The sequence below is a fragment of the Pseudomicrostroma glucosiphilum genome (genome assembly GCF_003144135.1).
Source record: "Pseudomicrostroma glucosiphilum strain MCA 4718 unplaced genomic scaffold BCV69scaffold_12, whole genome shotgun sequence".
Classification (NCBI taxonomy): Eukaryota; Fungi; Basidiomycota; class Exobasidiomycetes; order Microstromatales; family Microstromataceae; genus Microstroma; species Microstroma glucosiphilum.
Genome location: NW_020289924.1, coordinates 14,611 through 38,404, shown reverse-complemented (window position 1 = coordinate 38,404; position 23,794 = coordinate 14,611). Strand labels below are relative to the sequence as shown.

At 55.9% G+C, this 23,794-nt stretch overlaps 10 protein-coding genes across 10 annotated transcripts; 6 read left to right on the top strand and 4 right to left on the bottom strand.

Moving 5' to 3' along the window:
* Nucleotides 1-205: 205 nt before the first annotated feature.
* Nucleotides 206-2,759, top strand: BCV69DRAFT_44458 (hypothetical protein). Its single transcript, XM_025495286.1, has 4 exons — nt 206-876; nt 936-1,163; nt 1,251-2,583; nt 2,659-2,759. Exons 1-3 carry the CDS (start codon nt 304-306, stop codon nt 2,487-2,489), a joined length of 2,040 nt encoding a protein of 679 aa, XP_025346260.1. The 5' UTR covers nt 206-303; the 3' UTR covers nt 2,490-2,583; nt 2,659-2,759.
* BCV69DRAFT_44455 (hypothetical protein) lies at nt 2,558-3,185 on the bottom strand. Its single transcript, XM_025495285.1, has one exon. The coding sequence runs from the start codon at nt 3,102-3,104 to the stop codon at nt 2,625-2,627; it is 480 nt and encodes a 159-aa protein (XP_025346259.1). The 5' UTR covers nt 3,105-3,185; the 3' UTR covers nt 2,558-2,624.
* A 279-nt stretch (nt 3,186-3,464) lies between these two features.
* On the top strand, nt 3,465-4,683 carry BCV69DRAFT_251535 (putative 2-deoxy-D-gluconate 3-dehydrogenase; the record flags this gene model as incomplete). Its single annotated transcript, XM_025490437.1, has 6 exons — nt 3,465-3,545; nt 3,636-3,926; nt 4,010-4,135; nt 4,217-4,339; nt 4,428-4,586; nt 4,666-4,683. The coding sequence occupies 6 exons, from the start codon at nt 3,465-3,467 to the stop codon at nt 4,681-4,683; spliced, it is 798 nt and encodes a 265-aa protein (XP_025346258.1).
* Nucleotides 4,684-4,735: 52 nt separating this feature from the next.
* BCV69DRAFT_313858 (hypothetical protein) lies at nt 4,736-6,292 on the bottom strand (the record flags this gene model as incomplete). Its single annotated transcript, XM_025495065.1, has 3 exons — nt 4,736-5,362; nt 5,449-6,108; nt 6,190-6,292. 3 exons carry the CDS (start codon nt 6,290-6,292, stop codon nt 4,818-4,820), a joined length of 1,308 nt encoding a protein of 435 aa, XP_025346257.1. The 3' UTR covers nt 4,736-4,817.
* Nucleotides 6,293-6,581: 289 nt separating this feature from the next.
* BCV69DRAFT_44331 (hypothetical protein) lies at nt 6,582-8,622 on the top strand. The gene is made up of 2 exons (XM_025495283.1): nt 6,582-8,350; nt 8,425-8,622. Exon 1 carries the CDS (start codon nt 6,914-6,916, stop codon nt 8,336-8,338), a length of 1,425 nt encoding a protein of 474 aa, XP_025346256.1. The 5' UTR covers nt 6,582-6,913; the 3' UTR covers nt 8,339-8,350; nt 8,425-8,622.
* An 888-nt stretch (nt 8,623-9,510) lies between these two features.
* Nucleotides 9,511-11,575, top strand: BCV69DRAFT_44371 (general substrate transporter). Its single transcript, XM_025495284.1, has 4 exons — nt 9,511-9,732; nt 9,843-10,602; nt 10,700-11,116; nt 11,202-11,575. Exons 1-4 carry the CDS (start codon nt 9,611-9,613, stop codon nt 11,532-11,534), a joined length of 1,632 nt encoding a protein of 543 aa, XP_025346255.1. The 5' UTR covers nt 9,511-9,610; the 3' UTR covers nt 11,535-11,575.
* A 384-nt stretch (nt 11,576-11,959) lies between these two features.
* On the bottom strand, nt 11,960-12,693 carry BCV69DRAFT_288043 (bud site selection-related protein; the record flags this gene model as incomplete). The annotated part of the gene is made up of 3 exons (XM_025493604.1): nt 11,960-11,988; nt 12,078-12,232; nt 12,431-12,693. The coding sequence occupies 3 exons, from the start codon at nt 12,691-12,693 to the stop codon at nt 11,960-11,962; spliced, it is 447 nt and encodes a 148-aa protein (XP_025346254.1).
* A 221-nt stretch (nt 12,694-12,914) lies between these two features.
* Nucleotides 12,915-17,679, top strand: BCV69DRAFT_294738 (hypothetical protein; the record flags this gene model as incomplete). The annotated part of the gene is made up of 4 exons (XM_025493881.1): nt 12,915-14,591; nt 15,151-15,310; nt 15,443-17,143; nt 17,292-17,679. The coding sequence occupies 4 exons, from the start codon at nt 12,915-12,917 to the stop codon at nt 17,510-17,512; spliced, it is 3,759 nt and encodes a 1,252-aa protein (XP_025346253.1). The 3' UTR covers nt 17,513-17,679.
* Nucleotides 17,680-17,823: 144 nt separating this feature from the next.
* Nucleotides 17,824-20,375, bottom strand: BCV69DRAFT_261881 (putative NOG1-nucleolar G-protein required for 60S ribosomal subunit biogenesis). The gene is made up of 2 exons (XM_025490706.1): nt 19,673-20,375; nt 17,824-19,580 (listed from the first exon to the last, which is right to left on the bottom strand). Exons 1-2 carry the CDS (start codon nt 20,077-20,079, stop codon nt 17,867-17,869), a joined length of 2,121 nt encoding a protein of 706 aa, XP_025346252.1. The 5' UTR covers nt 20,080-20,375; the 3' UTR covers nt 17,824-17,866.
* Nucleotides 20,376-20,603: 228 nt separating this feature from the next.
* Nucleotides 20,604-23,629, top strand: BCV69DRAFT_261880 (putative SEC27-coatomer complex beta subunit). Its single transcript, XM_025490705.1, has 4 exons — nt 20,604-21,808; nt 21,880-22,289; nt 22,374-22,857; nt 22,937-23,629. The coding sequence occupies exons 1-4, from the start codon at nt 20,821-20,823 to the stop codon at nt 23,623-23,625; spliced, it is 2,571 nt and encodes an 856-aa protein (XP_025346251.1). The 5' UTR covers nt 20,604-20,820; the 3' UTR covers nt 23,626-23,629.
* Nucleotides 23,630-23,794: the final 165 nt, after the last annotated feature.

Genomic DNA, 23,794 nt, shown 5'->3' with positions numbered 1-23,794 from the left:
TCCACCAAAGCAGACCAGACGATGCGGGTAGACTTGAGACACCCAGTCCTTCTTGGCTGGAAGGGAGGAGAGGCTGGGAGTCTACAAGGTACACGGAGCCACGCATAGGGGCTGTGGGTTTCGACTTCCGACGGGCAGCAGCCGCCGGTTCGCTTGTCCACCTCTCCAGAGGAGAACCCCTTCTCCCCTCACCCCCACATCAACACTTTCGGTCGATGTCCGTAGGCCCAGGGCAGTCGGCACCTCCCAGCTCTCTGATACGCACGTCCCTTGTGCATCAGGGTTTGTCACAGCACTGCACTCATGTCGGAGACCATTTCTGGAAAGAGGTCGCAAAAAGAGCCAGAGGCTGTACCCAGTACCTCTACAGACTCTCGTCCAGATTACACATTCTCCTTCCGGCCTGTACAGGTCACGGCATCCCCGAAGAAGAGGTACGACATGAGCCTCGTCCCTGATGCTCTGATTGATACTTTGTTGGAGCAGCGAGGCCTTACACCCGAAGTTGGTCCATCAGTCTCTATGCGCTCCACTACCCCAGAGACCACATCTTCTCCTGCTGCCAGAGAGACAATCACTGAAGGTGCCCCGCAAATGGAGTTGGACATCAAAAGAGATGCTACGAATTTTCGCTATCCCGGAATATACGAAATGTACACAAACGCAACCGTCGACGCATCTGCAAAGGCGGTCATGGCATCATCACAAGTACGCGGAGCGTTCCGCCTTCTGAATGAAGACCTGGACGAAGGGAAGCGAGAGTCTGTTTTGGTGAAGAACATCTGCGACCTGAGCGCATCAGTACGGCGTGAGCTTGGTGCAGAGGGATCAGACTATGGTGAAGTGACAGCACTGGAGAAGTACCGGATGCGCAAGGTGAGATGGCCAACCCCCCTTGGGCATGTCGAATTCTGCTGATCAGGAGATCCCTTCAGCCACTGTCCATGATCCAAGGACAGGTAAGGGCGAACGTCGTGATAGACAAAGTGGACATCGTCATCCCTCGCTCAAAGAAGGCAATGGCCATTAAGACTGTACCAAGCGACCCCCTTGAGGCTACAATCGAGTGTTGCTGGTCAAACGCTCTGTCTTTCATTGAAGCGAAGGTGGAGAAGGCATGCGACTTGAGAGATGAACTCAGCCTGCAGTGTCTGCGCTACACAGTGAGTGACGACCTGTCACGACAGGGTCCTGAAATTCACTCGCTGATGCTGACGCCTTCGAGGCTGGTCGATAACCGTCAGCGCAAGATCTTCCAATATCAGGCTCCCTGCTCACATGTCCACTTTGTGACCTGGTGTGCGAACCTGGTGCGGCTCTGGGTTGTCAACGCGTCTCTCTATGGCTGCTCCCGAGGCTTCGACACTAGAGATCCAGAGGACCAATTGGAAATCGTCAAAATTCTACGTTTCGTGAATCTGGAGCAATACTCGACACAGCTCTGCGGTCACTGGGACGTCAAGACCATCAAACAACTCAGTCTCGAACCCGATACTGTCGCTCCCGGTAACCCCCTTTGCATTAATCTCGCAGGTCATCTGCAAGACCTCAATGTACGCCCCGGGCCCTTTAGAACACGGACTGCGGTCCTCGTCGAGCAAACTGAAGCAGCACAAAAACACATGCTCAAAGTCTCTTGGCAGGATCCACATCTGAGATTACATGAATTGGCGATGATGCGCGGTGTCGCAAGCTTCAGCGATGAATCCAAATTACCTTACGCGGCGGTTCCGCTTGGTCTGGCATTGATCGAGCCTCATGACTTCCAGACCGACAACTCGGCGCCTCTGGAGAAGATAGGTACCCTACCACCTCACTTCACGACTCGCGTCGTTTGCGCTCTCGTCTACAAACATCATCTCGGAGACTTGATCGGCAGACAAGTTCTCCCACATGATCTCGTACATATCCATGTCGAGCTTGCACGGCAGCTTTTGAGTCTGGCAAAGCACGGCTATCATTATCGAGACCTGAATGAAGGCAATGTCCGCCTTCTACGGGGCTCAATCAACACTCTTCTCCTGATAGACTTGGGCAACGTGCGAAGAGATTTGAGTCCGCGAGGGAAATCAGGCTCAACCGATGCGGAAGCCATTATCGAAAGAGCCAGGGACGATACACGCTCCGCGAATGAATACTTTCTGCCTACCTGCTTTGTCGATGCCAAGAAAGCGATCAAAAAGTGGAATTCTGAGGTGACAAGATCAAAAGTCGTCTTCAAGAGCGCTGTTGACAGTGACGCCAGCGATGGCCTTCAACTCGGACTGTTGAGAGTCTCAGAGAGGCTCTCAGACCTTCACCAGGCTTTACGAAGCCAAGCCAAGTACAGTCATCGTTACATAGATGACCTTGAGAGCGCGACATATCAGCATTTCTGGCGCGTGAGTGCACCATGCCTTCCGATTAACTGCTCGAGTCTTGAATTGATACATTCTCCTTCCACTTTCCTTCGCATGTCCCTCGTTGCTGCAGACGGCTCGCAACGCTGATCCGACAAATCTAAAGCTGGCAAAGCTACGCGAAGCTTTCGAGACCGTCGAGAAGAAGAAGGAGATATGGGACGACGAGACTGAGTGGATCAATGTAAGGAGCACCGGCAATTGCGTTCTGTGAGTGGACACTCACTAAGTTTGAACCTGTCCCTTTGATCGCTTGCAGGCTCTTAATACGCACTGCCCGGATGCGACCTTAGAATGGGCGTCTCTGATGAAGTCTTTGCGGAACACTATTTTCAGCGCTCGAAACAGGCTCACTCCAATCCTTGCAGAGAACTTTGACAGCGAATTCGACCTCGATGCGGTGCGTGTAGACCTGCTAACACGCCAATCGGATGTCAAGATGGACGTCGAAAGGACTCTCTTTGAGATCTTTGACAACAAGGGATTACTCAAAGAGACTGGCCTGCACGAGATTGAGATAGTCTGTTTTGAAGAGTGTATCAATTTGCTGGAAGATGCAGAGATCAGAATGGAGGCGCAGGCGACCTCACAAGGACGACTTAGACGCCCTGAAGCGCCAGCCTGATCGACGGTGGAGCTGCACAACCCAAAGCACCTTGTCCTGTAATGGAGCATACAACAAGCCAATGTACCAATCTCCTTCATCTACCTATCAATTCACTCAGCCCATGCTCGCTTTCGCATACCTTGTCCTTGCCCAACAGCCGCGGTGTAGTATTATTGAACTTGAGCAGCGCCGCCCCCCGCCCCGCCCGGCCCGACCCCACACGTGGGCTAGTTCACACCGCTTTCTTGGCGTCGGCGGTTGTTCGGGGTCCAAAGGGTGCGCTTTGGACACTTTGCCGAAATGTCCTCGCCGAAGGGCAGCCAGACACACCCGGCGGCCCAACGCGGGGTGGAGCGCATACACCCACCCACCTTGTTGAACTCCTGTCATCCTTGCGCACCTTCTTCCAAACCCACAACACCAACACTCAGCTGTGCTAACCATTGCCGTCCACTAAGATGAGCGCATCTCCCTCTGGTCTCAACCTCTTCTCCCTCGGCGGCAAGGTCGCTCTCGTCACCGGCGGCACAAGGGGCATTGTGAGTAGCGAGCACCTTCTTTACCGGCGTCCAAGCGAGGCTGACTGAATGGTACTGACCATTCTTCTCTCCCCCTTTCCAACACACAAGGGTGCTGCCTGTGCCCTCGCCCTCGCCCAAGCCGGAGCCACAGTCTGCCTCGCAGTGCGTCCCTCCTCGACTCCACTCTCGGAGCACCCCGCCCTAGCTCCACTCAAGAAGGCCGTTCCCGAGCTGCAGCACGTCGCAGTAGAGTGCGATCTGTCCGACTTGGCCAGCGTCAGGACGACATTCGAGAGGGCACTCGCTGCTACTGGGGGAAAGATTGACATCTTGGTCAATTGTGGTGGGATCCAGAGGAGGAGTCCTGCTACTGATTTCCCAGAGTCTGACTGGGACGAGGTGAGTGGCCCGAACGACCATCGAGCGAGTGAGCGAGCGACCTTAGTCGACTGAATGGCTCTGTTCGCTTTGGCTCCATACAGGTCCTCGATGTCAACCTGAAGGCGGTGTGGCTGCTCAGTCAAGCAGCAGGAAAGCACATGGTCCCGCGCGGAGCGGGCAAGATCGTCAACTTTGGTTCTCTCCTGACCTTCCAGGGAGGCATTACGGTGAGTGCAAATTCGGTGCAAGCGTAGCATCAACAGCAAAGTCAGCCAACTGAAGCTCGAAGTCCCTCCATGCCCCTCCAGGTGCCTGCCTACGCTGCTTCCAAGGGCGCTGTGGGTCAATTGATCAAGGCACTTTCCAACGAGTGGGCCAGGCACAACATTCAGGTCAATGGCATTGCTCCTGGATACATTGCCACAGACATGGTGCGTTTCAGCTCCTGTATGAAAGATGTTACCATCTCCCTCTCTAACGTCTGCTTTGATCCTTCACCCTTGCCCCATGTAATCACAGAACGAGAAGCTGCTAGCCGACGAGACGCGTCTGCGGCAGATCTCGGAGCGGATCCCAGCAGGCCGATGGGGTACACCTCAGGACTTTGCAGGACCTCTACTCTTCCTGTGTAGTGATGCTAGCGCCTACGTCTCGGGAGAGATGCTCGTTGTAGATGGAGTGAGTGGACATGATGAGTTGCCAGAGCGGCGGCCGCGGACTCTTTCACTGACACACGCACCTCTTTTGGCCTCACCAGGGCTGGATGGGGCGCTGAAGCAGCGACACAGGGACACATGTACACGTGAACTCAATACATTTCTATAGACACAAGGAACAGAAAGAGAAAGAGAGGGAGTGACACTGGGGCCGGTGACATTTCGAGGTAATGGCCCAAACAATCTGCTCCTTTCAATCACTACCATCGACCATGACGCAGGCTTCCCAGAGCTCCTGCTCGCAGAAGAGGAGCAATCGGTACATCTCCCTACTGTCCCTCACCCTTTCTTGTCCCTCCTGGTGCGACTCTCCATCAGCATCGTGCACAGTGACTTTTCCCGCCCAGCAAAAGTTCGCAACACCTCTACCGCCGGGGACGATGACTTTACCGATGAGGGTGCGGCGCACGGGGTCGTAGACGTGGAGGCCGTCCCCGCTGCCCACCCATAGGTTGCCCTGACGATCAGGATGGAGCCCGTCGGGGATCGGACTCTCAGAGTGGGCGAGGAGAGACCTCTCGCCAATGGCCAGTGGCAATGCGACTCCTTCTGACCCTGGGTCGCGGCTCAGAGGTTCAATGGGGTATGTGTATATGCATGCTGGCCTGCTCTCGTCGACCTTGAACTCTCCCATGGCCTCGTTGGGCTCCATGAAGAAGCGGCCGGTGTCTGTTGTGGCCAAGAGTCCCCTGCCAGAGGTTGGGTCTGATGGGTCTGGGATAAACGTGACGCCATTGGCTGAGCGGGAGGGTACAGAGACGTTCTGTCAGTATCAGTTGGATATTCATCACACTTCTTGCTCTGCTCTGCTCTGCTCTGCTCACGCTTGTCGTAGTTGTCGTCGATCATTGTTACTCGACTGGTACTGGGGTCCCAAGCATAGAGAGCATTGGGTGCATACACTTGCTCCCCCGACTTGAAGCTCTGTCCCACTCCATAGTCGGGATCGGTGAAGAAGACGACGCCGCTCTGCTGATGCACGACGACATCGTTGAGGCTAGAAAAAGGCTTGCCGTCGTAGTTGTCTACGAGTACGCCTGCAGTCTTGAGACCAGGTGCTGCTGCGTTGGGAAGCGTGACTACGAGACTCGATGAGACTGGGCGAGCGCCCTCGCCGTCTAGATCATCGCGGCCCTGCTCGCACCACAAGACGGCTTCTTGACCCTCGTGAGTCCAATTGGTTCCGCCATTGGGCATTGCCAAGCCTTCGGGCAAGTCATGGATCGTTCTGACCTGTCTTGCAAGGCTCTGCTGAACCCCCTCGTCAGTAAGTTCGAGACTGGCTAGCACACCGGACCCTCGAGGTGATGGAACAGCATCCAGTGGAATTGATGTGATGGTCGCTCGCTGTCTGGCATGCTTGCTGGGGATCCTATTGCTGGACACGTATACGGTGTTGCTCTCACGTAGGTACACTCCGGCCTCGTGGAAGATGGGATGACCGTCGCTGGATGTGAGCAGGTGACGAAGTGTTGGGGATGGACCTAGGTTCACGAGGCGTACTTGAGTGTCAGAGTGGACCTTGTACCATCGAGCTCTCTCTCTCCCTGTCTTGCGCTACTCACCGATCAGCTTCCGGAAAGCGTCGTCATAGATCTGAAAGCCGGCAGTACTGCCATCGCTGTTGGCTTCGAGGCCGTCGAGGCTGTCCTTGGTCCTTCCTGACATGGTATGCGCTGGTGACGGTTGTGAGTAGCGTGGGGGAAAGGCGGGGTGTGATCATGAGACCCTCTCTTGAGCACCACACCTTCAAGTGGTTTTCGGCGACGGCAGTCATCGCCCTGTGGGGGGATTGACTTTGCCGAAGGACGCGGGATTGTTTGCGGAGATGCGGCTGTCGACGCCACTGGGCCGATGCGGATTTCGGAAAATGTTGCATTTCGGAGCAACGCAACGCGGGGGACTCGAACGGACTCGCAGCTCGCTGAGAAGCAGAGGACTTCCTTGGCCAGGACACTTTCAATTGGGATCTGTGGAGCCGGGGCAAGACGGACATGGCTACAGCAGACAAGAAAGTGAAGCAACAGGTGAATCGGAACAGAGATCGCAGTCGGAACGACGCCAGGCGTCAGTGGCACGGCTTGGCTGGCTCTGGCCGGCCCGCTGGCTGGGACACACATGTGTGCAACCTGATTGGCTTGCGAAGATTGCGAGGAGCATAGCGAGCCTGCGGCCGGCCGACGCCGATGTTGACGGATCTTCACATGGAGAGTCCACCAAGCCTTTACTTCATTCGGGAGCAGGCCAAGGTCACAGATATCGGAAGCATGGCAGCAATTGCTTGGAGGAATGGAGGCGAGCTGCCGCTTTGCTGCTAGGACCATCGCGCGCTGCTTCAGGCACGTTCGTCTGCCTTCACCTTTCTCGTTCAAATATGAGCCCTTCTCTTCCCTTCCCTTCCCTTCCCTTTCCTTCCATTACAATCCCTCCAACTCTCGCTGGTACATAACAATGCCCAACGAGGGAGAGCCACGTCTCGTCCTTGTCCTCCCGGAAGACGGGCCTTGGCCCCTACGACTTGAAACCTCCATCTCATTCGCCCCTCAGCAGGGGTCGAGTGGCCTAGATGCTAACGAACAAGCCCGCACACTACGCACTGCTACCAACAGAGGTAGTGCAGAGCAGGGGTTGAGTGGCCTAGATGCTAACGAACAAGCCCGCACACTAGGCACTGCTACCGTCAGAGGTAGTGCAGAGCAGGGGTTGAGTGGCCTAGATGCTAACGAACAAGCCCGCACACTAGGCACTGCTACCGTCAGAGGTAGTGCAGAGCAGGGGTTGAGTGGCCTAGATGCTAACGAACAAGCCCGCAAACTAGGCACTGCTACCGTCAGAGGTAGGACAGAGCAAGCCTTCGCCCCGGCGAAAAGACCGCGATCTTCTACCAATCATGAGGAGTCCCATACCCGCAATGACCTGTTTCTGGAAATCGAGGACGACGAGGACGAGGAAGTTGCAGACCTCCCAGTGGCACCAAGAGACAGCGCATATGCTGCGGATCTGGCAAGGCCAGCACGCACCTCCAGCACCGGAGTCAGAGCTGGGCCTCGGGTCTCATTCCACGACGATCCTGCCAACGAGCAGTACTCACGCGGTTATGAAGCCAGAGCTGAGCTTCCCAGGTACCCCTCCTTCACCGCCGAAGCTTTCAAGGAACGCTTCTCGTCTATCATGAGCGCCAGAGCTGGGCCTTCAAGCCATCGTGCCTCCAGCGCCGATGCGTTGAGCAACGAGGAGCATTCGCCCATCGCTGCAGCCAGAGCCTGGACCTCGTACGGTGCAGTCTGGGATTCGATCGAAACCCGGATGAAGAGCGACAGGGTGGCGAAGCTGGTAGGAGTCGTACTCGAGCGAGAGGACGTACGAAAGTGCGGCATCAAGACTACGGCGAAGGATGGGGAACACTGCCTTCAATTCAAGATCAAGTACGAGCCTGACTTACAGGCGATAGACCGATTGACGTCGGAAGAAGCGGCCGAGCTTCGAGGTACTAAGATCTGCTTCAAGATCTGGCAAGGCGACACGGCGCTGACCGACTGGCTGCCTCTTCGCAGATGCAAGCCAACGCCTGCCCTCCAGTACTTGTACTGCGAGGCGATGAAGGCATTGTGTGAAGTCGGCGCGGCTACAAAGGAGACTGTCAAGAAGCCCGCCCTGAAGCAAGGGAAAGACAATGGTGCAGCAAACACCCTTGACAAATTTTTTCGGCTCTAGGCTTCTCTTCTGGTGAGTTGCTGCCTCTGACTGAGTTGAATTAGACCGAGCTCATGTCAGGCACTGTGCCCTTGTCGCTGCGACAGGAAATCCACAAGGGCTCTGGCGGCGACGTACGCGAAGGAGAGTACCCTGAACGTTGGGGTACAGAAAGACTTCTGCATTCTAATCGCACGCGTACAAATTTGCGAGATCCTCAAGAGTTTTGAGATCTACGCTCAACAGCAGTCGGCCGTCAAGGCCGCTTGGCTCAGGCTTCTGGAGGGCGAGATCTTCCTGAGTTGCTTCAGGGAGTGCTTTTCGCGAGCAATGGATGCCAGACACTCTAACACCGTGACCGCGTCGATGTGTGCTACGTGGATCATGGATCAAGTTCCTACGATGTCGCTACAAGATGAATTGCGCTCGGTGAGTCAGTCGTACATTTGACGTGGTCTGAGCACACACCGAGAGAAGTCTGTGGAGCTGAAGCTCTGGTATATCCATTACGCCGCCCTCTCCCAATCTTATCTTCTCTCGATGCATCGATGCTCGGGTCGACTTGGAAAACTCAGGTGACGAAGATGCTGCTGTCGATGCCACTGGGCCGATGCGGATTTCGGCAAGTCTTTACGCCCATTCCGAGAAAAGGTGGCAGAAATGCGGGGCACACTCAGCCACGCAGCCCCCCTCGCCCCGCCTTTACGCCCGCAATGGCCCGCGACGAGGCAGACCCCGCAAGCCATCGCCGCCGGCCGATGTCGTCTTTGCTGTTCGACGTGCTGTCCACCTGACCAACAGGGTACAGCATTACCACCACCAGCTGTCATTCTCATTTCGGCAGACACCCCCATCGGCATCCTCACGGCAGCACACAGCAGCGTGAGGATAGCAAGTAGCGGACAGCAGGGCCTTGCCACCCCCTTGTCCTTAGTCAGAGGGGTCACAGCGGCCTCATCCCTTACTCAATCGCCGTCGAGGCCCAAACGGACAGTCCACAGACTGTCTTGTGGGGCAACGCTGCTGTCCATCGGAGGGTCGCAGTGTCAAAGGGGCCCCGCTCGATTTCGGAAACGCCCCGCCCCTTGCTAGCAGCGGAGCGCCATCGACCCCACATATACCCCCTGCTACATATACAAACAGGCTCCCGAGACGTGGTCCCCCTGTCTTCATCAAGCCTCTGTCTGTCTGACTCCTCCTCCGAAAGGTCTCCCAGCCTCAGTCCCCATCTCTTCTTTCCTCAGCTCCTCCCTTCTCGGTTGCTCCTCCTCCTCCTCCTCCTTTCTGACGATTATGCCACTCACTAATCCTCACCGGGTGTCTTCGGGAGGCATTGGGTACGATGTGGGACTCAAAGGCAACGCCCTGCTCGCCGTCGTCACTGCTTGTTGTGCTACTGGCTTCTTCCTCGTCGGGTGAGTGAAAGAGTAGGAGCGCAGCATACCAGATGCCCGGTCTCACTCCCCCTCCGTACTCTGTACTCACATACAAACCTCCATCATTCTCCGCTCACTTCCTACACTAGCTACGACAATGGTGTCATGGGCGGTGTCATTGGCACAACTTATTTCGTCGACTACTTCAACAACCCCGACGCCAACATGACGGGTAACATCGTTTCCCTCTACGAGATCGGGTGCCTCGTTGGAGCTCTGTCCACTTTTGTCATCGGCTCGGTCCTCGGTCGTCGTCTCTCCATCATCGTCGGGACTCTTTGGATGATTGTTGGAGCCATCCTTCAAGCTGCTGCCACTAGCACAGGTATGCTCATTGCCGGTCGAGTCATCACTGGCGTGGGCATGGGCATCATCAACGCGACTGTGCCGGTGCTGCAAGCCGAATGCTCACCGGCAATGTCTCGAGGCAAGCTAGTAGCCATCGACCTCGTCGTGCTCAATTGCGGCATCGTATTGTCGTACTGGATCGATTATCTCTTCAACTTCGGCGGAAGTCTGACCGGCAACGTCACTTGGAGGGCACCTCTGGCTCTGCAGCTCGTCTTCATCGTAGTCATCCTCATCCTGGCTCTGATCTTGCCCGACACTCCTCGATGGTATGCATCACGAGGCAGGAAGGAAGAGACTCTTTCTGTTCTCGCCCGACTCCGCAACAAGCCCACCACCGACGTAGCAGTTCAAGCTGAGTTCAATGACATTCTGCAGACCATTGAGCACGAGGCTGCTTCCCAACAGAAGGGCTTCTTGTCCCTCATCAAGCCCGGAGAGGGATGGAAGGACGACAGCATCCGATCTCGCCGACGACTCGGTCTCGCTTGTTTCATTCAGGTAAGTGTTAGCACGCTCGCCGTCAAATGGGCGCAGTACACACGCTCGACGCTCCCATGCTTATCGCCCTTGACTCTCTCTCGTGTCCGCATTCCAGGCTGCACAACAACTTGGAGGTATCAACGCCCTCATCTACTACAGTTCGACCCTCTTCTCGGTATCCCTCGGCTTCGGCTCCAGGGACTCGGCTCTCTTGGCTGGAGGTCTGAACATGGTGTTGATCCTCGGAGCCGTCATCTCCATCTTCCTCGTCGACCGTCTGGGCAGGCGACCGCTGTTGCTCTCCTGCATCAGCGGCATGTCTCTGGTCTTTGTCTGCCAGACCGTCTTCGTCAAGAGGATTGCAGAGGGCATCGCAAGTGCTGCCGTTGGCAACGCCGCGGTGGCTATGCTTTTCCTATTTGAGCTCTTCTTCTCCGTCGGCTTCCAAGCTACTGTCTGGATGATCCCCTCTGAAGTCCTGCCGCTGAGCATCCGAACGCAAGGGTCCGCCTTGTCTACAGCCAGCAACTGGGTGAGCAAGCAGAGGCGCAGCGCTCTTGGTGAAAGGCAAGACATCTCAACTTACACTGTCACATTCCTTTTCTACCACCACACAGATCTGTAACTTTGCCGTCGTCAAGTTCACTCCCTCGGCGCTTCAAAACATCACCTGGCGGACGTACATCATCTTTGCCATCATGAATGCCGCCTGGGTCCCCGTCATCTTCTTCTTCCTTCCCGAGACTGCGCAAAAGTCTCTCGAGCAAGTAGATGAGCTCTTTTCCAAGGACGGTTGGCAGCTGGACCACAAGCCTGGTCAGACTGGAGAGAAGATTGCTCAGCAGATGGAGAGTAGGAGGGGAAGCCTGGAGGCGGGAAGGGCGAGGGAGGAGAGCTCGGACATCGATAGCAAGACCGATGGCGTGCAGTATACCACGACGAATGTTTAGAGAGTTGCGATAGAGGTCCAGAATGCACCGTCGTCCTTCATCGAAGCAAGTATGTACGTAGTTCCCCACCCACCCCATCTTTTCACTGTTTTGGACCGGCCTCGTCTCCTGTCTCTCTTGATCTTGTCGGCCGTGTCACTCTGTATTGCGAAACGAAAGTAGAGGGGAGATATTGATTCTTATAATCACGAAATTGATTAAGTACCACCATGAGATAGTAACTCGAAATGTGCATTGCCAAGCTTAGGTCTGAAGTAGAAGTCGATGGCAATCGATGCGGGAGGAAAAGAGATTCTTGCGCCGAGGAGGCGTGGGTATACAATGGAGGACGATTGACATACAATCCTTCCGAAAGGACGGTGAGCCATGATGTGACATGCTGAAAAGGGAGTTGAACACTTGAAAGGAACTGCAGCGCTCTGCTCTCAGTCGCTCGAAGCGCAACCTCTACAGCCTGTTGAAGTGGCAAAGGATACAAGATCAGCCTGCGTGAACTACCGCTCTGAACCTCTGCGTGCTGTCCGCTCTCTTCTCCATACTCACCACAGTGTGTACACTCGACCAATTGCCCTGCCTTCATCTGACTCTTGGGAACTCGACAGATGCAAGAAGATCCGACATTGTTCATGTCTCGCGACTGGATGCAGCGCACACAGCAGAGCTTCTCGTAGCCTTGGCGCTTCCATTTAGCTATTAGACTGGAGGAGGGGGAGGGGGAGAGGAGGGGGGTCAGTGGCTGATGAGCCATAAAGCGCCAGTGATGGGGATGCCCCAGCTTGCTTCACCACTCGCTTGCGAGGATACTCCATTGCTAATGAGGGCCGTGCTGGTGAGTTGCCTTCGCTTTTGGGACAGCTCGACCGGACCTGCTCCGAGAGCATAGCCTTGATACTCACTTTGCGTCTGCATACCCTTCCTTTAAGAGCCAGTCATATAGCTCCCTACTAATAGCCTCCCTCTTGTAGTACAAGTCATAGATATACCTACTCCGTGTATGGCTAATTCTCATGATTGGCCACAATGCCTCTACTTTCCGCTTGCCCTCGGTACTCTCTGATTCGGCGTCTCGCATCTTGCGCGTGTACTCGTCGAGGATGGACTCGATCTCCTCGAAGCCCTCGGGCGGAGGCTTAGTCCGGGAAGTGCGGATTTTGGGCATCTTGGATGTGTGGTATGTGTGGAGACAGTGGATCCAATGGAGAGGAGAATTGATCGGAATGACGGGAAAGAGGCAGTCCAGATTGACTTTACGGGATTTCAGCGTGTGTGGAGTCGGAGCGACGCGAGCAGATCTTCCTGCCTTGCGCATCCCACCATGGTGCATCTCGTATGATCATCACCAGACCATTGCTCCGGATCTCGAGTTATACGACGTCGAGGATGGCTTCCTCCTCAGCTTCCACATCGGTACTGCCACCTCTGCCGCCTCCCGGCTTCGCCTCGCTCAAGGCTTCGCCGGGGCAGATTCTCCTGCCCCTCACCATTTCGAACAAGTGTGGTCAGAGCTTCCGGTGGAGGGCAGTCAAGGTCCGTGACTCACAACGGCAGCCCGTACAGGATGTCAAAGTCGAGCCGAACGGTTTCTCCCTACCTTCTGCTTCTCGTATCAAGACTGAGCCAGGGCTGGAAGAGGTGAACGGCCCGAGCTCTGTCAGGCCTCCCTCCTCTGGACCGACACATCTAGAGTGGACAGAGTATTCATTCTGCCTCCCTGATCGAGTCGTTCTCGTGAGGCAAGATGAAGAGAGGGGCTATATCTATCATCGGACCCTCCTTCCTCCTGGTGTACCCTCAGAGACCTCATCAGCTGTTGCTAGCGAAGAGACGTCCCTCTGGCTCTCCTCCTACCTCAATCTCTCCGTCCCGCTTGAAGAGCTCTACGAGGAATGGTCCGCCCGCGATCCCATCTTTGCTCGCTTTGCTCAAAAGTTTCAAGGGGTGAGAATGCTCCGGCAAGATCCCTGGGAGTGTCTCTGCTCCTTCATCTGCTCCTCCAACAACAACATCGCCAGGATTGGCGGAATGGTGCAGAACCTTTGTACCCATTTCAGTCCGAAATTGTTGGAGCATACGTATGGCTCGGACGTCTTGTCCAGCCCCGTCAAGAAGGAAGAAGATGCAGAAGAGACATCCGAGCTGCTACCTATGACCATTGACTACCACCCCTTCCCGTCGCCTCATGTCCTTGCCCAAGACGGTGTCGAGGAGAAGCTCAGACAGCTAGGGTTTGGCTACCGGGCCAAGTACATTCATCAGACGGCCAAGATGCTATGCGAAGAGCATACACGGCTAGTTCAGACTGATGAGCATGGAGTTGCTGCCACCATGAGGGAGATCAGAGAGGCCGCTGCTCCCGAGGTCCCGAAAGCGGGCACGCCTCCTATTGCCCAAGCCTCTGATCTGGATTCACCCTCGACAAGTCAGCACTCTGTACACTCCTACCTTGCTTCTCTGCGGAAAATGTCCTACACCGAGGCTCGCACGCATCTGCTCCGCTGTCAGGGCGTTGGGCCTAAAGTGGCGGACTGCATCCTCCTGATGTCTCTCGATCAGCCATCTTCGATCCCCGTCGATCGTCACGTGTTTCAGTTTGCAGCTAGGCACTACCACCTCCGGAGCAAGGAGCAAATCAAGTACGACAGAATCGTTGAGTTCTTCCGAGCTCTGTGGGGAGAGTGGGCTGGATGGGCGCACACCATCCTATTCGTCGGCGATTTGCGAAGCTTCAAGGAATACGACGGCGGGGTCAAGAAGGAAGAAGAGGCAGGGGAAGATGGCCTCTGGCAAAGTACTAGCTTGGTCAGCCGCGACGAAGATCAGACCTCGGTGACTCCACTGGTCAAAGTTGAGGAGGAAGTGTCTACCATCATCGAAGAAGAAGATGCCCGGCGGCTACAAGAGTCCAAGGCGGTCAATGGCCGAGCGGCCAAAGGTGGGCGCAATGTGCGGGTGGACTCCTCGTTGAGGGCGCTGAAGCCCGGAAGCCCAGCGGGACGGAAGAGAAAGGCAACGGCGGCGGGGGCAGAGGGGGAGGAGACTCTGACTCTGGCGGAGCGGGTAAAGGCAAGGAGCAACAGATGAGGCGGGCGGTAATTGCGTCCATCCTCGCTACCCGCCCGCGGCACTCACGGCATGGCCCGCTGCTGACCATGTGCCCTGGCAGAGACCTTCGATGCCTTCAGGGCGCCCCTTTGCTGCCACGGTGATGTGTAATGGATACCGATGACGTCCAAAACCCTTGCCCTGCGGACTCCCGGAGGTACAGTCGACGGCCAGCAAGCGCTCACGGCTCTTGACCAGGGGACCTCATCTCGTCGCTTCTTCCTAGTCAGTCGAGATCGCCCCCTTGACAGCCATTGCACGCCGTTCCGTGACCTCCGCATTGGCTTCGGCTATGTCTCGAATGCATCGTCATCGTTGCTCCACCGGACCACTCTCAATCCATTTCCTGCCGCTGTGGACGGGCGCCAATGGATTCTGGCTGCCCATGTCGCCCTCGATTCTTGATGCAGACTCGTCCTTCTTCCCCATCGGTCGTGTCTCTTCCTTGTCTCTTGATTCCGACTCGCATCAAAGAGTCTCTAGGCAAACAGCTATGAGCCACAATGCACCTCAGCGCAGCCTCCGACTAGGAGGCATTGGCTACCCATCCTACGAGAGTGACGAGACCGCCAGCCTCATCGCAGCCAACGGTCGGACTCCATCTGGATGTCAGGAGACAAAGGAAAAGGCGCAAAAGGCGAGGCAAAGCAAAGTCATCGTGGTGATTGACGCGGGTGAGTTAGGAGGAAGCTCGACGGCATGTTGACAAGCCGCGGTCCCGCAAACGCTCGCAGATGCTGACAGATACTCCCCCATTGCTCCCCTCCATTGCTCCCCTCCATTGCTCCCCTCCATTCGTCACCTAGGATCTCCTCAATCTCGATCGGTCATCGAGTCGCTCTCCACGTACAATGAAGAGGAGAAGCAGCGTCTGCGTAACATCTTGGCTCAGGAGCTTCTCAATCCCGCACCACCCTTTGAGACGCCCTCGGAGGAAGGGCGCGGGACGGACTACGTCACCGGAAAGCAGACGTCACCGTCTACGACGACAGCCCTACCGAGCTCAGGGGCCACAAGCGATACAGAAGATCCTCACATTGGCAAGTCGTCCACCCCAGGGCCCGGTTCCGCCCACTCTCGGCGCTACTCGGATCATCTGCCCCCTTCATTGACGGCGCCAGTGGTGAAGCCGATGATCTCCAATGTACCCAACGACTTCTCCACCACCACTGTACACATCGACTCTGATGGGGTAGTCCATCCCGTTGGCCTAAGACCGATCACGATGATGAATCTGGAGAGCAAGACCTTCCACCGCATTGAGGACGAAAAGGCAGCAAGGCGACTCGAAGAGAAGGAGAAGGCAAAGTCGAGCCCAAAGGTCAAGACTCTCGAGACTGGCTTGGACGCAATTACCGAGGGCGTTGCACATACTGGCCATCGCACCGTCGAAGGCGAGATCGATAACTTCGATGAATCTCTGCAGGCACAAGATGTGGCTGCCTCTGGTCGGGCGGCCCCCACAGAAGAAGTCATCTCGTCTAGGGAAGCCCGAGCCCAGGCGCTCTACGATGCGATCGAACGCCTCGTCGAACAACGCTTCATTCCTCCATGGCAAGTTCACGCCCTCTTCGATGTGGATACACCCCCTGAATTCTTACCCCTTCGAGACAATGACGAGTGCATGTTCGATGACTGGATCCATTCCAGGGTCGGCGTCGACCTGAGCAGCACAGACGCCGTTGAGCAAGTCCTGCGGGACATCAAGAGCAAAAGCGATGCAGGCATTCATGGCCTATTCGTGAGCTACCTTACCGACTACCATCATGGTCTCCCTTGCGAAGCACGAAGCGGCAGTGGGACCGATCAAAGGATGCAAAGTCTGTACAACGTGGCTAGAGAAGTGGGCGTCAAGCACTTCATTGGCTCCTTTCTTGCGGATCTAGTTCAAGATGAGGATCGCAACGCAGAGGCACCTCCAAATGGTCTACCTGCATCGCTAGTCGATAGCTGGACTGACAGAAGATACCTTCACAAGAGCTTTGCGGAGAGCGATGATGCGGCTGCGCCACCCATCAAGTACATAACTACCTTATCCTCTTGCTTGACCTTCACCTCTCTCCTCTCCTCTCGTATCATCTCCTTCAACCGACCAGAGTCGCCACCAGCGAAGCTGTTCATCCTCACCTCTCATCTCCCTCTGGACTGCCTCATGCCCTTTTCCCATAAAAAGGACGTGGGTCCTGCAGCCCTTCTGGCCTTTCTCGCCCCAGAAGAATACAACGGGCGAGACCTATCTCTCATAAGCGATCTGATTCGCCCACGATTGATAGCGGCACAGTGCGATCAGATGATCTACCACTCCAAAGCGCGAGTCACCTGTTTGGAAAAAGACGAGGCGGCTTTCCTGACCGAGGACAAGGAGTGGTTCTACCAGAGGGGGTGGGAACACTGTTGGGAGCTTCTTCGCTGGTGGCTTCAGCGGGCAAAGGATCTTGATGAGACTAGCTTGCGGGCAAAGACGCAGTGGAGGCTGACTGCCTGGAGGCACTTTTCCGTCGAAAATAGTAAGTGGCAGTGAGCAGTGCCTCCTTCACAGCATTGAGTCAATCAAGTCGACGCAGCGCCACTAGCAATCAGCTCTACTGACGCTTCCTCTCCTCTCCTCTCCTCTCCTCTCCTTCCCACCCCCTACCCGGCTTACTCTTTTTGCAGCGGACACCATTCTCCCCAATTGGCAGCAATCTCTCGTGACGCACCCCAACCACCTAGACGCAAACGAGGCGCCAACACGCTTCGACCGTCCACCAGTGCAGCAGGATCAACTCGATGCACTCAACATTTTCACCGATTCCATGGGTCACAATTTCCATGATGTGCCAGTGGGAAAGGCACGTGGCTCTGCAGAGGCAGAGGGAGAGGGGGAAGAGGTGTAGGAGGGCGTCGCTGTGTATTGGGATGACGCTAGGTGTTGGGCGTGCAGGCCGAGCTGGCGGTCGCTGGCTGCTGGATGTGACCTGCTTTGTGCTTCTCATTGTAGCTTCTTTCTCTCCCAACGGTAGTCAATATATCATCAGGCTCGCCTCGGGCGGGCATCAGTGTGGTTATGTCTATGTGCGTGTTGTGTGTGTGTGAAGCATGGTGATGTAATAAAGCCAGATGAAAAAATGAAGGAAAATGAGAAATACATCGCCCAAAGGGGCCGAAATGATGAAAGAATGAAAGGAGCAGGTAGGGCACCTTCCCTCCTTGCCGGTGACCCATTCGACATTCGACGGAGAGGGACCTCTCTAACGACTCCTGTGAGTACCATTCTTCCTCTTGCCGGCCAAGAGCCACTTTGGCTTCTTCTCCTTGATGGCCCTGTCACTCTCCGAGGCCTTGGCATTCCTGTTCCTCTCCCTCAGACTGAGATCGTTTAGATCCCTCACCTTGCTCTGCAGCTCCGCACGTGGCAGACCCTGCAGTTGACGGTTCTGCGTGGGTTTCCTGACCAGGCCGGCCTTTGCGGATGGGTGACCTCCGGACTTGGTCGTACTGCCCAGACCGGCAGTGGCGAGTTGCACACGCGTAGCGCCCGAGGGCGTCTTGAGCTTCTTGGCCGAGCGGGAAGTGGTGTCGACGTCCATTGACTCATCGGCGTCCTCCCAGGCGGCAGAGTCTTCAGCGTCATCTTCATCGTCCATCTCGGCATCCTCATCGTCGTCGTCTTCGTCCCGCCTAGCTCGCTTGCCCGTAGCAGCCTGCATGCCCTTGGCCTTAGCCAGCAGCTGAGCCCTAGCCTCGATGGAGCTGGGGTCAATACCAATTGCCTTGAGGTTCTCGCTCATGTCACTCAGCATCCTTGTCTGCATCTTGCGAGGGATCAGAGCGCGGTGCTTGACCTTGTTCTTGGCCTGACTCAGCGTCTTGGACTGCAGCTGCCTGGCCCTGATGGCCTCGGCGGCCTCTCGTACCTCACGCTCCTCCTCGTCCTCTTCTTCCTCGCTGCCCTCGAGCTCATCGTAGAAGCCATCCGCCTCGAGCCTCTCCTCTTCCCTCTCTAAAGCATCAAGCTTCTCCAGAATGTCTGGGTCGACGAAGTCTGCAATGTTCTTTCCACCCTGAATCTCAGGGATGACGTCGTACTTCCAGTCATCATTGTCCAGGATGTAATTCTTCTTGAAGTCGATCGAATGGACACCAGCACCTCCGTGCTCCTCCTGGATGTCTCGCTCAGTCTTGCGTCGCTCCGGGTCCGCCTTGTCGAACTTCTTCCTGTCGGCAGCAACCACCACTGGCTTGCGCTCGATGTCGTCTCGCTTCTGAGGCTGAGCAACGTGCAGACGGTTGAGGATGGCATTGGCCTTGGGTCCCTTGGTCTTCTGCTCCACCCTCATCTCCAGCAAGGCATCACATGCCTTGTTCCGGGCCTCCATGATTCCTTCCTCTGTATATGTGCTCATCTCGCAAAGCATCACCGAGGAGTCGGGGTCTTCCACCAGGCTTCGCACCAGAGCGGCACGAGAGGGCTCTAGATCCTCCAGGCGCATCGCATCTGACTTGTTGAGTGCTAGTATGGTGGGCTTGTTAGCAAAAAGGGGCTTGATCGACTGGTACAGCTGCACCTGAGCCTCAATGGTGTAGCCACACTGCTCAGACAGGTCCATGAAGTATAGGATGGCTGACCGCAGGTGGGCGAGAGCAGTGATGGACTGCATCTCAATGGTGTTCATCTCCTCCAGAGGATGGTCGAGGATACCTGGGGTGTCCACCACTTGCCATCGCAGGTACTTGTAGTCCATGTGGCCGACGAAGAGCGACTTTGTGGTAAAAGCGTAAGGCTGTACGTCTACATCTGCCCTAGTGACCTTGTTGATGAAAGAAGACTTGCCTACGTTGGGGTATCCACAGATAAGAAGAGTACGAGTCGAGGGATCAATGGAGGGGAGACGGGAAATGTGCTGACGGACCTGCTCGAGGTAGGCCAGAGGGTCCTTCTGCCGGCGAATGATGGTAGCCATCCTAAGCGAGAAGAGAGGGGAAAGGATTCATTGAACTTTGTCAGTTGCTCATTCCGCAAAGCTTCTCCTTATACCAATCGACAGTGAACTCACCTTCCCATGGCAGACCTCTTGAGCTGCTTACACCTGTACAGACTGTCACCGAACTTGATGAGCCTGACGTAGTCTTTCGCCACTTGTTCGGAGAGATGCCTGGCGGTATTGATCTGTCCCAGCGCGAGCTTGTAGTGGTTCTTGTCGTAGAGGACGTTCATCAGCGACGAGGTAAAGGGATGGAGGTTGTCCAAGATGGGGAACTCTTGCAGCATGCCATCGAACTTCTCTGTGATGATGTCCTTGAGGAACATGACTTTCCTCATGTAGAATGCACGGATACGTGTGATCTTGAAGCCCGGGTGGATGACTGTGGGCGTCTTTCGTTGCGTCTTTGACAGGACGATGTCGAGGAAGTCGTTGGCCGATGGCACCGGGGCGATCGAGGGCTTGAATACAGCAGACATGATGGGCAACGGTAAAGGAGAGGGGCCAAGAAGTGAAAGGGATGAGATGCGAAGAGTCTATTCTCCTCGATTCGACGGCCTGGTGGCAGCGTGTGGCTCGCCTGTGACTTGTAGGCGATGGAAGCCGACAGCTGACGTTGAGACAGCGAGGCGCAGGAAGGTGTGAAGGAGGAGGGGGAGGGGGATACCGACAATCGCTCGCTGTGAGCCTGCGACTGACTTGCTTGGTATGATGAATGGTGAGGGAGTCGAGGCGAGGACAATTGGCAGCAGCTCCTTCTCCTCGTCGCCTTCAGTCCGCTGCTACTCCTCAAAGGAAATTCAAAATTTGTGGCCTCGCAGGGGATGGCAGCAGCGGAGATTCAACTCCAGGGTCACTGCTGATTCCGTTCCGATGTTGCGCGCGTTCCACCCCGCCAGAGACGCACACACACACACACACACACACACGCCTCGCTCAAGCCAGCGTAGTCGGGACAAGCAGGCGCACACGCACGCAGGCCAGGCAGCTCACCCCCCCCGCAAGCTCATCTTCCCAACCAACACCTTCGCAACACTGCTATCTGCCTTCCTCGTACCGCCTCTTCTCCCCCATCCTCACAGGCGCGGAGACGTAGAAGACGGCGAGACTCTCACAAGGCCAACCCACGCCCACCGAGCAGCTCTACATCATCACCCGCCCTCACCTTTCCTGGCGAGCGAGAGAAGCCCCCTTCTTACTGCCCCATTCCCCTTGCTGCCATGCTTCTTGACATCAATCGCAAGCTCTTTGCTCGCTCCGAGCGAGTCAAGGCGGTAGACTTCCACCCTACCGAGCCATGGCTCTTGGCTGGTCTGTACTCTGGATCCGTGAACATCTGGAACTATGAGACCGGTCAGTTGGTCAAGACCTTCGAGGTAGCCGAGGTGCCCGTCCGCTGCGTAAAGTTCATTGCGAGGAACAATTGGTTCGTCGCAGGATCAGACGACTTCCACGTCAGATGCTTCAACTACAATACACATGACAAGGTCGCAAGCTTCGAGGCTCACCCCGACTACATCAGGTGTATGGCCGTGCATCCCACCGCACCCTACGTTCTCACCGGAAGCGACGACATGACCATTCGGCTTTGGGACTTTGACCGCGAGTGGAAGCACGTTCAGACCTTCGTTGGCCACACTCACTTCATCATGAACCTCGCCTTCAACCCAAAAGACTCGAACACCTTTGCCTCGTCGTGTCTCGACCGTACTGTCAAGATCTGGACTCTGGGATCGAATCAGGCCAACTTCACCCTAGACGCTCACGACAAGGGAGTCAACTACGTAGAGTACTACCATGGAGGAGAGAAGCCGTATCTCCTGACCTGCGGTGATGATAGGACGATCAAAATTTGGGACTATATCTCCAAGAGCTGCGTACAGACCCTGACAGGACACGTGTCCAACGTGTCCTATGCTATCTTCCACCCTACCCTACCCCTCATCGTGAGCGGTTCGGAAGACGGGACAGTGAAGATCTGGCATTCGAATACCTATAGGCTGGAGAGTACGCTGGATTATGGCCTTGAGAGGGCATGGTGTGTCGCCTACAGAAAGAAGGGCAACGATGTAGGATTCGGTTTCGATCACGGAGCAGTGGTGGTGAAATTGGGCAAAGAGGAGCCAAGCGTCTCGATGGATGTCAGCGGAAAGGTGGTCTGGACCAAGGGTACCGAGGTATCCACTGCCAATCTCGGAGCCATTGAAGGTGAGTAAACGATGCATCGCAACGGCAAGCTCCGATCGAGGGCTGACGCTACGCATCTCTCCTTCTTGCAGCTTCTTCCCTCACCGACGGTCAGCGTGTAGCTACCTCTTCACGTGAGATGGGCAACACCGAGGTCTTTGCCCAATCTCTTCAGCATTCGCCCAACGGCCGCTTCGTCACAGTCTGTGGAGACGGAGAATTTATCATCTACACAGCTCTGGCGTGGAGAAACAAGGCCTTCGGCCCGGGACTCAGTTTTGCTTGGGCCAATGACAGCAACACCTACGCTGTGCGCGAGGCTGCAGGGAACATCAAGGTGTTCCGAAACTTCAAAGAGAGGCCGGGGCTGATTACAACCGGCTTCAAGGCTGAGGACGTCAAGGGCGGTACATTGCTCGGTGTGGTAGGACCAGGCTTTGTGTCTTTCTACGACTGGGAAACGGGTGCTTTGATCAGGAGGATCGATGTGGAAGCCAAGGACGTGAGTAGGGGAAAGCGCTCAGAGACCATACGGTTGCTCACTGATACTGACAAAGCTCTCGCACTGGCGCTCTCTCCCTTGTAGATTTACTGGTCTGGTACAAATGAGCTTGTGGCCATCACGAGCGACGACTCCTTCTACGTCCTGCGCTTCGACCGAGCCGCCTATGATGCTCACCTCGAATCAGGCGAGCCCTTTGATGACGAGGGAGTGGAGTCTTCTTTCGACGTCGTGGTTGAGATCTCGGAGTCCGTGCGTACGGCCAAGTGGACTGGAGAGTGCTTCCTCTACACCAACTCCAACAACAGGGTGCAATACCTCGTTGGAGAATCTACACATACCATCAACCACACCGACAGTGAACTCTACCTCCTTGGCTACCTGCCAAGCCATGGAAGAGTGTATCTGGTGGACAAGGACGTCACAGTGTACTCGTATGCGCTGAGCTTGGCCGTCGTCGAGTACCAGACAGCTGTGTTGAGGGGAGACTTCGATGAGGCCGCGGAGATCCTGGGGAGGGTGCCGGCAGAGCAGAGGAACAAGATTGCGAGGTTCTTGGAGACACAAGGTGAGTGGTCTCTGCTGCAGGAACAAGATGCGCCCGTTCCGTCACGCTGACGTCGATCTTGACACCACATCCCTTTCAGATCAATCCCGTCTGGCTTTGGAAGTGTCCACAGATCCCGATCACCAGTTCGACCTGGCCGTCTCCCTCGACGACTTCGACACTGCTCTTTCTCTCGTGCGCTCGGGACCCAAGGTCGGTTCAGAGCCCCGCTGGCGCACCTTGGGAGACAAGGCTTTGGCCCGTTGGAACATCTCTCTGGCCGAGGAGTGCTTTGAGAAGGCAGGAGATCTGTCTGCTCTTCTGCTTCTGGCTACCAGCAAAGGAGACCGTGACCTGCTGGCTCGCCTAGCTTCGCAAGCGTCTGAAAAGGGCCTGACTAACATTGCCTTTGCTGCCTACCTTCAGCTGGGTAACACAAGTGGATGTATCTCCCTCTTACTTTCTGCTGAGCGCTACTCGGAAGCAGCTCTGTTTGCACGGACGTACGCTCCCTCACAAGCTGGAGGCATCGTGAAGCAGTGGAAAACGTCATTGGCGGCCAACAAGAGGGCAAAGCAGCGAGCAATTGCAAAGAGTCTGGCCGATCCGATCACTGATCCGGACATGTTCGAAGAGGGATGGGGAGAGGCTCTGAGTCTTGAGCGGGAGGTAAGCGTAGCAGCGGAGGGCGGATTGAGCAACGGCAATGGAGACGCAGGGGATGACATTGGCAAGAAGGTGGTGCCAGATGAGGCAGTCAAGGTGAATGGCGCCGCAGCGGAAGCATGATGGGATTAATCTTTGAGTATGCTCGTCTGCAATGGCAATTACTACTATATGCTTGCTGACGCCTGTTTGCGCCCTGAGCACGATCGATCTTGCCCACCGTCGGAACGATGGACGATGGACGTGCATGCATGTGCCGATGCGGATCCCTGCGTCTGACGTGGGTCGCCGG